Here is a 15,669-nt window from a genome sequence, read left to right on the forward strand (position 1 = left end):
TTGAACTAATTTTATCTATTTTATCTTTTTTTAAATGGCTATCTAGTTTTCTCAAAAGCATCTTTTATGAAGACCATGCTAACCCCACTGACCTGAGATGCCACCTTTATCTCTACTGAATTTCTATATGCAGTTGGATCCCTTTTCTTGGACAACCTATTCTACTGACCTGTCTCTCCAGGTGTGTTTTAATTATAGAGGCTCTGTTTTATATGTTTCAAATTGATGAAACAAATAAAATGCTTGATCCAATAGCCATTCAGGGTTTGTACCTAAAACCACTGATGATGGGCTCACTTCATTCTTGGCTATTCGCACTGCTCCTCTTCATACCTGTTATTCCTGCCTTACTCAGCCACACCTATGAAGAGGTGAACACATCCATGGCAATGACTGTTAGCACAGTGTCCACATAAATGGGGCAGCTTAGTTATTTCGTTGCCGTGCTTCTAAACAAACCTGGGGTCAGACTGTGGAAATGATGAGAGCCCCAGGTCTCCCCGGCAACCAGAGAGGCTTTTTCAGTTTAACATCCTCTCTATGCAGGGCGACTGACCACTTCATATTTCCGTGGTCCCACCGCATCCTTTATTTAGGCCAAGTTGGGGCAGGCTGCCGCGGTGGCCCCCAAGATGGGTTCCCATATGCTGTTCCCGCCCTGCCTTTCCCTGCAGCTGCCAGAAATGCAGCCAGAGTGAGAGAGAGCATGGAGAGAAAAGCCGGCCCACCGCAGCCATTGAGATCACTCCCGAGGACAGCTGTGTCTGGGTTACAGTGATTAATGTGATGTTAATCCCAACACAAATGATGGGAGAGAGGCCCCGTGAGAACATTTACAATCAATAAATGAAAAACACCACTCCCATCAGACTCATTATCACTATGAAAAATCACCCTGAAATTACACAAGAAACCCGGCCATTGAGCCACTGCGTGATGATTGGCAAAGCTCCTCCTTTTACGCTAATTCAGCATCAGATTCTTTTGCTTGGAATTCGGCTTTAGAATGAGCCCGTGGCCAGAGTTCCAACAGCAATCCAGGGCTGATATAACCACCACAGAAGCATATTCTCACTTGTCTATGGGAAGAAAATGCAGCTGTGGACTCTACCATGGCTCCCACTCACTGTTGGAACTGAACTTTGGTCACCCTCCCAAGCTGAGCCCCCAAGATTCATCAGCACGACCAGACCTCTCAGATGGCGAGGACGGAATCTAACATGACCATGATCATGGCTACCGACAGAATTTGTACACATAGAAGGAAAAGAAAGTAACTAGAGAAGACACAGCAAAAAGGGACTTTTCTGTGCCGACCGGACTCCTTCCAAAAGTGCGGGCTACATTCTGTTATGATTTTTCACCAACCTTGCTTGTCGAGGACCAACGCAAACTGCACAACAAAGGAAAATGTCATCGAGCCCCATCATGGAGGAAGAGTGACAGAACTGCAGTTGTAAAAATCAGTAAAGGAAAACCTCACTAAAGTGGATGCTAGGGATGCTAGAAGGGAGGAAGGTGGGAAGCACTGTCAAGTACAGACCCAACAGAAGAATCCTCAACAGGAAAGAAGCATCAGTTACAGGCCCCAACAGGAAAAGATGTACATTGCATCTTCTACAAAAAATCAAACACCTTTGCAACTCAGCCCACGGGAAACCATCATCGTCTTGAACTCCTGAACTCCAGTGGATTTTGTTCAACACAACCCCTTCCAACATCCTCCTTCTCCATAAAATAACATTCCTCTCTTTTGTTTATTGGACTTGCCTATGGTTTTGCTATAGCTTGCTTGCCCTGGAATGCAATTCTCTGCTATTCCTGAATAAACCCATTTTTGCTAGAAAAATAACTGACAGTTTTATTTTTAAGGTTAACACAGTCTTCTGAAATTAACAGAGGAAAACCCTCAGGCCACCCCCAGGGGCTCCCGGGAACTCACAGTGCTGTCGATGTAAGCTTCAGTCCATACCACGTCGTGCTCCTGATCGATGACTTTGGGCCGGCTGAGGACGTGCAGGTACTCCATGACATTTTCCTGCACGTCAGCCAAGGTGGAGATCTGGGTGAAAAATCCTGCCAAGAGAGAACCAAGCTTAGTAACAGGAAGAAGGGCAACTGCAGAGTGCATATGCCATACCTTCTTGGCCTCTGGTTAACTTCTTTTGTTTCTTTCCCTATCCTTTGTAAACACCGTATCTTCTCTCTACCATCACCCACTTCATGAGTAATGCGTTCATGTGATCTTGAAAATATAATCAAGCAAAAGAAATCACAGTAAGGTCAACCATAAAGCCACCTCTCAGAGGAAGCCCCTGCTAACCCTTTAGAGAATGTCCTCCCAGACTTTTTTCAATACATACACATGGACACATACACTCACGCATATATTTATGTGTAAAGCGGGGTCCGCTTTACATGCCATTCTGGAACTTTTTTTTTTGTTTTTTTACTTTAGTGCGCTTATTTCCAATAGGAAAACTACGAACCACAAAATGTAAAGGCCATCTCTTTTTTTTTTTTATAACTGTAACAATAACTGATTAATTTGAAGGGGTACAAAATCTACTGAGCAGTTGATAAGCTTTGTCACATTTGTTCTTGAAAACATGATGAAGCAGACACAACTGTGCCCACTTTAAAGGTAAGATGCCCGAGGCAGATGAAAGGGATGTGTTTCACCTGTGTTCTTACAGGTATCAGGCAGCAAATACCAAAGGTGCACCCATGCTTTAGGCATCTCTTCATCTGCGCCTTTTGCTCCTACGGAATTTTTTGCCTTTTGTGTGTTTGGGGCGGAAACTCCGGCTCACACCCCTCATGTGGTTACCAGACCTGCCTTTTGAATATGCTGGGTTGACATGGTTTCTCAGTAACAGAAGGAAGTCCTAAACGAGCTATCATCTTGTGGATGGGGACACCGTTTTGATCTGGAGTTCCTCTTCAGTGTGGGGTCCCGTTGGCTTCACCGTGGGTTAGGAGATGTGAGAAGGAAAGGCATGAACTGAGCAAGGTCTGGATCCCTGATCAGGACGGGGGGCTTTCATTCATATACGGAAGGCTTTCCTGGTGCTTAGCACTGGAGAAGCAGGAGTAACAAGATGAGCAAGACCCCTGCCTCCTGGGGCCTGGCAGGTCGGAATAAAGAGACAACTGCAAAATAGCACAATGAATATTATGCTGAAAAGCACAGCAGGGACAGCCTATCAAACCCAGCTACCCCGAGGAAGGGTCAGTGCAGCTGACCCCTGAAGGAGCTAGAGGAACAGTGTATCCAGCAAAGTGTGAGTAAAGTGGGATTAAAGGCCCACGGTGAGAGTCAGCCTTCTTCTAGAAGCTGAGAATAGCTCAGAATGGCTGGAGGAAGGAGCTGGGGGAGAGGGGCTGGAAGTCAGATACTATAAATCAGAGATGAGCAGGAGAACTGTCACATAGGACCTTGGGAAGGAGTTTAGACGTTGTCCCCCAAGTAGGGAGTCATGGGAGGATTTTAATAAGGGGAGCACTGGATGGACAAAATTCAGTTTCCCTCCCCATGCCTTTAAATAAGGACCCTTACAACTAAGCTCATGGCATGTCCTACTTGCCAACAAACCAGAGAAGGGTACGTGTGCCCCTGAAGCCAGATCTGACACAGCACTTGCTACAGCGTTTGTGGAACCTCTTGTCTAAAAGCGTGCTCTGGGTAACGAAATGGCAGCCCTTCTGTTGTCCAGAAAAGGGGCAGGACCCTCCCAGGGCATTTCCAAACAAAGGCCAGCTGGTTTGAATTTGCTGTGCCAACCCCAAACCAGGTTGGGACCATGTGGCTTCTGGCTTCCTGATGACAGCTCTGCACAGTGCTAATTAACATGCATTGTCACTCATGTCCAGGGCCAGGGCCTCACCCATCCCAGGGGAAACAGGGCCCTGAAGGAGCTGGCTGTGAGTGCCTGTTCTAGCTTGTAGCCTGGGAGGGGGCCCATGTGCACCTTGACACTCCCTCCGAGGCCAGGCACTACAGTTAGGGACACCCATCTGGGACAGGGTTCTCCCAAGGCTTCCAGGAGGTCCCTTCTGGGAGGCAAGGTGGGAAGGGCAAGTTGCAAGAGCATTGCCGGGTGAGGGGAGCATTCGTAGTTATCCTTCCTGCATGGCAGCTGCAATCAGTGTGGAAATCAGCAAGAAAACATTGCATCACTTCTTTAGTAGGCAAATCTCAGGCTCTGAAGGAAAGGTCTTGGAGCGACAGACAAGGCAGAGAGGACAAGCCCAGACAGATGTCACCATGTTGAGGGAAGAAGGAGAGAGCTGAAAGTTCTGGACCATCAGGGTACGTGGGTGAACCATTCACAGTGTAGAGCAATTCCAGTTGGGAATCCTGTACCAAATGTGCACTGAAGACAGCATCTCTTAGGAGGGATTTTTCTTGGTGGTCTGCATTTTCATTCTCACGCTCAAAGCCAACAGTAAAAATCCCTGATTTGGGTTTTCCAAAATTGGGCCAAGAGAAGAAAGGGAATGAATGTAAGGAGGAGCATGGGAGAGACAGATCATTGCATGGTGGGGAGTAGGAAGGAAACACAATCACACATTTGGAAGGGGACTGAACTAGGACACCATCCTCACTTGGCCTTGCTTATCATACTCAGAGTTCTGAAAAGCTGGCTTCTCCCCAGAGCTACAGACCCATAGCCAACTGTATACCTGACACCTCCATGGGGATAAGTAACAGGATTCTCAGACTCAACTTGTCCAAAGCCAACTCCCAATTTCCCTGTCCAAACCCATTCCTTCCCTGGTGGGTCTTCCTCATCTTAGCAAATGGCGCCACTGCCCAATTAGGCCAAAAACGTAAGAATCATCTTTGATAGTCATCATTTCCCTCACCTCAGCCCATAGCTAATCCAATGGCATGTTCCTCTGGCCCTACCTCTAAAATATATTGAAAATCCTCTTTCCCATCTCCATTGCTCCCAGCTGACCCCAGGACTCCACTGTCTTTTCCCCAGAGCCTCCGTGCACCTCTCCCTCCTTGATATCTAGGCTCCTCCCAGCAGTCAGAGGGATCATCTGAAAGTATAAAGCAGATCACCATCTCTCTGCCTAAAACCCTAAAACATCTTCTGTTCAGAGTTAGAATAAAATCCAAATTTCTAACCCTGACCGCCAAAACTCTCCCTCAACTGGCCCCTCCCCACTGGGTGACAGAATCCCCTTCTGCACTCCCACGCTTGCTCACTGTTTCAGCTCATTGGCCTTTTGCTTCCTCTCACAGTCCATGCTCATCCCCCCATCCCCACCCCCAGGCCTTTGCACTTGCTGCACCCTCTGCCCGCCACACCTTCTATCCAGTTTTGCCATGGCTGGCTTCTGCTATCATTCAGGGATCAGCTGTCAGAACTCATTCCTCTCACTGCACCCCACCTTCACTTTCCTTGCTTACTCTGCTCTCTGTCATTGGAGTCTCAGCTCCATGACATATTGCAAAAACCTTGTGCCCGTCTTGTCCAGAGTGTCATTCCCAGAACCAGGCCTAGGGTTCTGGGGGAGCCAATGGTAATGCAGGGACATTCATGAGGTCTGACTGTGACCTTGCCTCTCTGCACCTGGGCCACTCAAGAGCCCAACTTGTGTGAGGAAACAGAGAGCAGTAATTTGTCCTGGATCAATTCAAATCTAGGTTCATCAGATTCCAAAGCCTTTGCTCTTAGAACCTCTGAGGACACTGCCTCTCCTTGTATTGGGAAGGGTCGGGCATGGCTGCTAACAGGTCCTGTCCCAGGAGGGTGCTCCTCATGGGCTGTTCATGTCTGGGTGACTGAGAAGGTTGAGGATGGGGTTGGGAAATGTGTGGTTCCCTGAGATTCCTGGGAAATGCTCAATAATTAGCACCAAAGATCTACTGAAAACCCAGGTCACAGTTCTGACTTATATCTCAATACATAGACCAGGGATGCAGATGTATAAAAGGTAAGAATACTGTACGTTGCAAAGCTTAATGCAAATTTATCATGTAGCCCCAATCCATTAAAACCTAAAACCTTTCTGAAAGGCTCTTTCTTGTTTTTCAATGTTTTCGTATACGTTTTAGTTAACAAATGTACCTTTTGATGGATAACAGGAAGTCCCTGAAGGCTGGACGCTTTGGCTGTAATTGTAGGTGCTTCCCTTGTTTCTCTCTGTATTCTTTGGACTGGCCACCTCCCCTCCTCCCTCCCCTCACTTTTATTTCTTTTAAATTCTAGCCCTGGAATGTTTATTCTCTTCTTTAATGTGCCTTTTTGGACTTCATATATCATGTAAGAAAACAGAATCAGCAATCATTTGGTAATTACCAAGGACTAATTAATGCTGAAATTAGCCATCTATTACAAGTGGTCTGCTCATTTTTCTACCTAACATCAATTTATTTACCTTATTCCCTTGCAGAGACTTCTGTGAATTCTGGGTTACCACTCTTCAGTGCGATCAACCACATGCAGCCTGGTGCTTTGTGTTTCTGAGATTTTACCACCCTCACTTCAAGATTTCTTAAGGGCCCTTGTCTAAAAGATGCCTCTGCAGGAGATGCCCCCTCAGCATATCATTCGATACTCAGCTGGGCAGTGGTGCCAGAGCTGAGGGATTGGCGAGGCCATTCCTCCGTGGGAGTCTCTGGCTGGGCACCTCACACACCAAGGTCCTCTTTCGACCTTTCGTGTGATGGACACTGCTCCTGTTGAGTCTTTTCAGAGGCTTTTGCCCTCTTAAAGAAGACAAGCTGAGAACAAGCAAGCCCATACTCAGACTTCAGTCTTGCCAGGGTGATAGGGTGGGCAGTGAGGTGGATTTGCATTTGCTAAGGGAACAGCAGTGTTCTTGGAAGCCCCTCACGGTACCCCTCTTCCTCCTCCCTGTCAACAGCTCACGCTACTAAAAAAGCTCTCATTTCTGTAGAAAAATGTACAACTTACAAACAGCTTTTTGTCTCCACGATTCCTGGTCCTTTCACAGAGACCAAGGAAGAGGTCTGATAGCCCTGAGAGCTGAGGGGTGAGGATGCCCCCCAAGGACCGCGTGCCCAGCTGCCTCTTCAGGCATCGCTCCCAGGCGTGAAGCTGTCAGAATCAGCCCCATACCTCACATTTAGGAGCAAACCTTTTCCTTTGTGAATAAGATGACACTTTTAATTTCAAATTGCATGTTAGAAAAAATAATTTGAAGGATCACGTGGTAGAGCTAGGAATGCTGGCTTGTCTGCAGCTCCATCACTGAGCCAAGTCCCCCTACCTCATCTTTCGGAGCCTGAACGTCCCCATTTGTAAAATGTCGGGAACTGGACCACACGCCTACACAGGCGGGGGCAGGACCACTTCTGGGACACGCAGTCTGGGTATAAATCCTCGTCCAGCCTTTATTAGCTATGGCATAGTAAAATCCCGCCTCAATCTCTAAATTCCATTTTCTAGATTCTCTCATATTATGGGAAGCATGTAAGAGTCTTCCATGAAACCGATCTTTCTTCCCCCCAGAGAGAGGCGACACAGAGACCTCACAGCCTGCTGAAGAGTTAAGCTTGGGCTTCAGATCTGCTGGGCCTGAATCCTGGCTCTGCCAACCAAGGGCTGCTAACCTGGGGCAAGGTGCCAATCGCTCTGGGTTTGTTTCCTGCTCACACACCTCCTAAAGCTTTAAGAGGTCAGAAGAGATAATACACAGACGTACCTGGCACTCTACCTGTCACTGAGCACGCTTAGCTGTGATTAACAACATAGCCCTGTCTTCAGCTTCATCACCATTATCCTCTCCACTCTAATCCTCATGTTCTATAGAATGTACACCCTGGAATATTATGGAGCCACAAGAAAGAAGGAAATCCTGCCATAGGGACAACATGGATAGACATTGAGGCCACCATGCTAAATGACATAAGTCAGACAAAGAAAGACTAATACTGTATATAATATCACTTATATGTGAAATCTATATGGACTCTAAAAAAGCCAAACGTGGTGTAGAACCAGAGAGTAGAATGGTGGTGACCAGGGGTTGGGGGTAGGGTGGGTGTGAGGGAATTAGGGAGATATGGTCAAAAGGTACAAAATTTTTTAAAAAGAATTACACAAATGTATCTGAATGACATTTTTGCCTTCTCCCACCTGTTCCAAAATGGCAAAAAACTTTAATTTCCACTTTTCCCTCAACTGCACCTACAACCATTCTGGCCTCATAAATTTAGTTAGGGAACAAGACACTTGGAAAGGTAGAGCGAAGCTAAGAATTTTTTGATGGAAAAAGACTGTGGGTCTGAACTTCTGAGGAGGGTTCAGGCCACCAGATCTCTTTCAAATGAGGAGAAAATGATCATTAACCCATCAAGAAGGGACAAGCTGAGCAGACAACCAAGAGAGACTCGTGTGGCGTTTCCATTCGACCTAACGATGACAGATTGGTTGAGAACCCAAACACAGAGGCCCTTCTTTATTTGCACAGCTGGAAAACACTCCCTTCACCGTGATTTTTGAAGGAGAATCAGGCAGTGCTTATTTAAAATCTTGGCACACTGAACATTAGAGAAGGTCATCATGGCTTTATGGAATATCTGGGCTAGTCAGCCCCTCTTTTCTGCTTCCCCAGTTCACTTGTTTATCCAATAATATGAAAGCAGAGCTTTAAATTCCACAAACCATTCTATAATGGCAATGATTGTTTTAATGTATTTAAAATGGTTTGCTGCTTTGCCTCATTAGGGCTGGCTCCCTCAAGATAGGACCTAGTTATGCATAAAATGAAGCAAACCAATGAGCTCCAGGCCTCTCTGGTTTTTGCTAGGAGATTGGACAAGGCAGAGAACTCCTGCCAGGGGTATGAAAGTCCCCAGGAATCCATTTCTAGGGGACAGTGTCTGAGGTGCACTGGCTGAGAACTGTCTCCATGGCTACCAGACTTCCTAGCAAGAACATCGGCACCAATAGTGGGTCCTCAGCCACCGACCTGGGGGAAAGGGTGGTGCTGGCCCTACGACTCCTGATCACCCTGGCCGGTCAGCCAGCAGCCTTCTCCTTGGGCTCCCTGGGCTCTCCCTGGGTCTGTTTTGGTCCCCGAATGCTAATGCTTCATTTCACTGAAGAACTTGGCTGACTCAGGGAGAAAATATGTAAGGGGGGGCCCCCTCTGGACCTCATGTCACTTGAGATGAAAAATGTTATGCTGCCTCCACACTATAACAATCTGAGACTATAAACAATGATTTAATTAATGACCATAGAAGAATACTTGCTCACCGATGTTACGTGGCCTAAAACCCCATAACTGACGCAACGTGAAGCCAATGTTTATACGGGCACAGATGACTGGAACCTAACATTTGGATGGCAACTGTTACTTTGAAGAGTGGCAAACAATGACATTTTATTCCCAAGGCCCTTCAGAAGAGAAGCAGAGTAAGGAAGGCAGACCTCTCGAGAGAGACTTGCTTTGGCAGGGAAGGCAATGACCGGATTTGTACAGGAAGAGAAGGAGGATCACTGTGGAATCCAATGGCCTGGCCAGCTAAGCAGCTACTATTACCTCCGGGTTGCTGTACTCAGACCTTCTAAATCTAAGGGGCTACATTCTACAGCCAGGCCCTGGAATACTCGGAGTTGACTAAATTGTCTTCAAAAGGATGCTTCAAAGATTCTTATAAACAATGACTAAAACTAAATTATGGTGTAATATTAGTTGATTAAGACAAGACTTCAATTTGAGTAATTTTCATCAGCTGGACACCAACGGTGGTAAAACAAGAACCCATGACTAAAGGCGTACTAGCTGATGGGAAGGATTGCAATCTGATGTGGCAGGAATAACAGCAACATTTTTAAAAATTTGAAAATGGAAAGGAACTCTTTCTTTTCAAGACCACAAAGTAAAGGAAAAAATGGGGAAAAGTGTAGCTCGCTCAAGGTTTTCAAATGTCAACAAAGTTCCAAAACTTATTTCAACAATGGCCTCTTCACTCAGAGGAAATCTGGGATCCACACAGCCCCCATATGTTTATGTCTATGCTTCCCCTGTACTTCACCCTGAAGCATTATTCTGAGACAATGCATTATTCTGAGATGCACTGTTCTGAGACAATCTGAATTGTTGATACCTTTTGGTGAGGCAAGCCAGCCAATAAACTAAAATAATTGTAAAATGTGTTATGTTAGCCCTTCAAGGAAATGTTAAAACCTCCCATGCAGTTCTCTACTTTTTAGATGAGGGAACTGACACTAGCTTAAAAGATGGTTCCAAGTGGAAGCAGATAATTCAAGACAATGTCAAGCAAAGGGAAGGGTGAGCAATGTTCATTTGCTTGGCCACGTACCTTTTCACTACTCACTTGCCACGCCCACCCAACCACAGTGCTGAGACCCCGCCAGAATGCATCTGTTTTTCTCCATGGGTTTACCTCTCTACCCACACCCAATTCAGCAGCAGGGAGTCCTAGCCCAAGCTGGGGGGTCATAATCTTTTCTGGGGGAAGGAAGGGACTTGAAATCGAATTTAAAGTACTGATCAGTCTCAAGTGGAGAAGATATAAACTCTTCCTTCTAATATCATGTCTTGCCCACAATGTGTTGTGTGGACAGATGAGTATGCATGGCATGGGTGGTCATATCTAGACTGCACCACTGCCGGGGGGTCTGTCTACAGAGAGGAAGAATGCCAAAGAGTGTAGAAAAAAAACAAGGAGGAAAAGAACTAAAACTCAGCTCCTGGGTTCCTCATGAGACATGAGTTTCCCTTCCCACTCTGGGCTCTGAGTCACCCTTTTCCTCTCCAAAACACTCCTCTTTTTAATTTCAGAGAGCATCTTTGCTTGCTTGCAACTAAAATAACTTTTTCTTAAGAGCTGGGACATGCAAACTCTTCACAGAATCCTCTTTCCTCCACTGAGGCACAAATGCTGGAACTTTTTAAAATAAAGGATGGCTTGGGGCGCCTGGGTGGCTCAGTTGTTAAGCGTCTGCCTTCAGCTCAGGTCATGATCCCAGGGTCCTGGGATCAAGCCCTGCATCGGGCTCCCTGCTCGGCGGGAAGCCTGCTTCTCCCTCTCCCACTCCCCCTGCTTGTGTTCCCTCTCTCGCTGTGTCTCTCTCTGTCAAATAAATAAATAAAGTCTTTTATAAAAAAAATAAAATAAAATAAAATAAAATAAAGGCTGGCTTAGGAGACAATATTAAAAGAGACCACCTAAATCCATCAAGACCAGTTTACCATGCGATAGGACATGGTCTTCCTTTATAAGTGTTTGTAGCCAATTTACTCATTTTTCAAACATTCTGAGTAAGACAGGAGGCTGGGCTCTCCCCGAGTGCTCATGATGAAATCAGAGTTAAAGGCTGTTCTCGTGGAGCATGTAGCCTCTGAGGGAAAAGAAGACATGCCTACAGATCAAAATGGCACCAGGAAATAATGGGGCACTTATGTGGCAGGCGCTGCACTACCAGTTTGACCTGCACAGCCTTATTTCCAGCTCACAACAGGTGGGGCAGGTATCATCACTACCCCTGTTCTGTATGTGACACGATTCAGACCCAGATAGGTTTGGTAACTTGCACACGGGTGCTGGATGGTGGAGGCTGGATTTGAACTCAAGGAGTCTGGGTTAAGACTCCAGTAGTCTGGGGCGCCTGGGTGGCTCAGTCGTTAAGCGTCTGCCTTCGGCTCAGGTCATGGTCCCAGGGTCCTGGGATCGGGCACCACGTCGGGCTCCCTGATCCGCGGGAAGCCTGCTTCTCCCTCTCCCACTCCCCCTGCTTGTGTTCTCTCTCTCTGTCAAATAAATAAATAAAATCTTTAAAAAAAAAAAAAAGACTCCAGTAGTCTGGACTCTACCACCTATTTGCCGCCTATGCTTTGCCTTCTTGGTCCTGTGTAGCATGAAAGGAAGGAAGCCCTTCATAAACTAGAGGGCCCTGTTCCTTCCCTCCCTCTGCCTTCCCCAAAACATTGTTTCTGACATACAACAGGGGATTATCAATCAAGAGACTTCAGAATATAGAAAAGACAACAATTATTGAGTGCTTACCATGTCCCAGCATTGAACCAGGCACCTAATATACACCATTTCACTAATCTTCATATTTGGTAGGAATCAAAGGAAGAACTATTATCAACATCCTGATTTCAAAGATTAGAACATTGAGGCAGTTTAAAGTTAATGAATTTAATCAGTTAAGTAGGCTAAGTTATGCTATGGGGACATATCAAACTGGAAGTCTTAGTGGCTTCACACAAAGGGTTACTGATTACACATGTATATCCAGTGTGGGCTGGCTAGGGGAGTAGAAGGGCACCAGTCCCTGGTGGTCACTCAGGGAACCAGGCTGATGAAGTCATTTCATGACTATTCCATCTGGAACATGGAGTTTTTAGAGTTCACAGGAGCAGGAGAACAGAGTATGGACACTATCGTAGCAGCTCCGAAGTGCTTTGGCCCAGAAATGACCCAGCTCAGTTTTGCTCACAGCCTATGGGCCAGAACCCATCCTGAGGCCCCACCTAAGTGCAAGGAGAATGGAGAGTGAGCACATGGATATTGGATGTGCAGTAAATTGCTCTGCCATAGTAGTTCTGCCAAGCTCACCCAGCTACTACACAGCAGTGCAGAGGTATAACCACTCCGCATGATGATGTCCTCAAAATCCATAAGCATATTTCAGGAGAAGTTGTTCCAAGTCTATCAAACACTTAGAAACAACCCAACCTAATCTTAGAACTCACAGCCTTGTCTTAGAACTTTCCACTTTCTCTTGACTCTCCCAACTATGGCGCACCCAAGGGGAAGTGACTCGGAGTCGAGCACGTGGGGGTGGGGGAACCTACCTTTGTTGGCACAAGCCATCCACTTGAGATTGTCTGCAAAAGCAGCCTCTCGCCCAATGAGGTAGGTGAAGATGCGGACCTGGGAGGAAGAGGAGAACAGGCATCAGCGACACGCACCTTTCCCCGAGCTGCCCAGACCACATGCGTGGCTCCCGCACATGTGTTTTACCGCTTTAATGCCCCAGAGGCTTCCCATCTGTAGGAACATACTTAAGACATTTGAAGTACAGGCAGCTAGAAATATATTCAAAACTGGAGCCTTTGATCTTCTAAACCATATGGCGCTGGAGGTGGGTGTTTTTCGGTGTGCAACTCACGACAGAGGGGAGCAATGTGAAACGGGAAGCAGGCAGCCACGCAGGCCCGGGTTTGCTGCACACATATGGACAAGGATCATCTCAGCCCGGACCAAATCCGCAACCATTTTCCTCATCCACACAGGAAACGCAGTGTGCTCTTCTTGGGAATACAAATGCCACCAAAAGACCCTCAACGTTTCCCTCCAGTGTGAGGACAGGTTGCAGACCCTCTTACCATCTGTGGGGTCTGGTGTGATTTTAGGAGGTAATTAACTGGGACCAGAGGCATGGCCTGTAGCCGGGAGACTGATGGGGACTCTTTCTAGCCTTCTTAAGCTTTTGGCTCCCAAAGAGCAGATAGCACGTGTAAAACCCTGGCTCTCTCATTTTCTATTGCTTTCTCAACTCTCTCTCATGAGGCCAGAATCCTTTGAAATAGAGCACCAACCCTCTCCCAAAGTAGTACTTGAGGGTTAGATGGAAGAAAGGTAGGGGATTAAAAAGGTTACAGCCCTTGAATTCAAATTTAAAACAGGACATGGGTCAACAGTACCCAGTCCAAACGAAACTCTTCTGGCAGTCCAAGCACAGCCCTCTGGCCACCTCCTTGTGGCCAATTTAAAGGAAGACATGCCATTAGATGAAGATGCTGGGCATGTGGCCCCAAAGGCTTTTTACCAGCTGATGTCCCCTCAGCCCATCGAGACTGGCTCAGGCATCCCACTGCTCCTCCAGCGCCTTTATTATCGTTGTCGCTAACTAGTATCTCCTGTGGTTCCATCTGTGAGGTTGATCTCCACTAGACTGTCCACCTGATGCAGGGAAGGAAGGAATGTCTCTGTTTCCCTGGCTGTGTCCTAATGGAGCACAGTACTTGGAACACTAAAATGCAATACATGAATGGGTAAAACATATGAATGCTGCTAGCTGAGTATAAAAATGCAGATTTTGTTTTAATTAATAAATGAATTAACTAATATTTTAAAAAGTAGGCTCCACACCCAACGTGGGGCTTGAACTCAAACCCCAAGATCAAGAGTCGTGTGCTCTACTGACTGAGCCAGCCAGGCACCCTCAGATTTTGTTTTAATTATAAATATTCTCCTATCTGGGCATCATAACTTAAGGGCTAGTTTGGAAAGAAATGTTGAAATACACATTGTCATTATGTCGCCTCGGCCAGTCCTCACTTATGTGCACTAAAGCAGCCCTTCCATCCATCACAGCTCCTAGGGGACTTCCTGGGTCGGTGAGCAGGCAAAGAGAGCTTTGTCTCTCTTCATTCCCCTCACTCTTTTCCACACTATTCCCAATGGAGTCACACTGACAGAGAAAGGATATGTTATTTATTTATTTATTGTTATTATTTTTTTTTTAATTGGGAGATTCTGGCTTCTCTTAGGGAAAAAAAAGAGAAGAGGCAGCCTTATATGGCCAAAAGTAGTTATTATTGACCTCCCCCCGCTTCAAAAAGTAGGGGGGGAGGTCACTTTTCCTGCCTGGCCACTGTTGGCATTTAGCTGAAGATGTCTGATTTAGGGGGAAACTGAGGTCCAGTTAAGTAAAATGATTTGCTTAATTTCATCAAGTCCCAATTTAATGGGAAAGGTCTTCAGAGACCTCAGGATAACATGGGGGCCTCCTCACAATCTCTTGAAGATGCTGGGTCTGTCCATTTAGAAAACCCCAACCAGCCCCATGGCCCAGAGCCTGTACCCATAGGAGCCAGCAATGGAATCCAGTCTTTTGAGACCCAGACCCATGCTTTTTTCATAAATCCTCATCTTTCTTTCAAATTTAAGCTATTTAAAGGGAAAACACTAAGCTGATCAAAACTTGTATCCCCACTGGCTCTTAACAAAGCAGAAGGCTTAAAGGATAGCTATTAGGAAGTGAAGCCAGAAGTCTACCTTTGTGGGCAAAGAGGAAAAGATCTGGCACAGAGCAGCCCAGCTGTTTTCCAGTAAAGCTACCTACACATACCAAACCTCTTCTGCTGTCCAGATGAAGAACCTCAGGATAAACTGAGTTCTCTCTCAGCAGCATAGTTAAAACTCCAGAACAGTGCTGTGAATCATTGGCATAACATCTGTAATTCCTCACTTAAAAAGATGGCAACCCATTTGGAAAACCAGGAGGATTGTGCCAAACTTCAGACCAGACATGATTGCACAAGAATAACTGTGCTAACAATAACTACAATAATGGAGACCAGTATCACAGAACCCACGCCCTCACCACGCTCCTACACCACTGCCCTGGCTCCTACAGTCAGCACCGTCCCCTGAGTCAGGTGCATGCTAAGAGATTTACAGGCATTATATTTATCTTGTTGGTTTGTATTTTATTTTATTTTTTATGAAAGAAAATCAGAATCATGTTCAGTATCTCCATTTATGTGGCGCCCTTGGCTCCCAGCGGACTGGCCTCCTTATCTGAGTAGAAACGGCAGGGGAATGACTTGTCACATCTCTGCCTATAAAATAAACATCATCAAATGATACTCTGTTCACGCCCTGGATTTCTCACAGTGATGCCTTTCAACTGGCAA

At 46.2% G+C, this 15,669-nt stretch overlaps 1 protein-coding gene across 1 annotated transcript in view; it reads right to left on the minus strand.

The window, feature by feature from the left end:
- CACNA2D3 (calcium voltage-gated channel auxiliary subunit alpha2delta 3) overlaps positions 1-15,669 on the minus strand; it is an 858,477-nt gene that overhangs the window by 288,670 nt on the left and 554,138 nt on the right. Inside the window, exons 12-13 of the mRNA XM_064595053.1 lie at positions 12,820-12,898; positions 1,943-2,076 (exon numbers count right to left, since the gene is read on the minus strand). Coding sequence (XP_064451123.1) covers positions 1,943-2,076; positions 12,820-12,898 — 213 coding nt within the window. The remainder of the gene's footprint in view (positions 1-1,942; positions 2,077-12,819; positions 12,899-15,669) is intronic.

The sequence above is a fragment of the Mirounga angustirostris genome, unplaced genomic scaffold (assembly GCF_029215605.1).
Source record: "Mirounga angustirostris isolate CCGP_5_RB_7025 unplaced genomic scaffold, mMirAng1.0.hap1 SCAF_1, whole genome shotgun sequence".
Lineage (NCBI taxonomy): Eukaryota > Metazoa > Chordata > Mammalia > Carnivora > Phocidae > Mirounga > Mirounga angustirostris.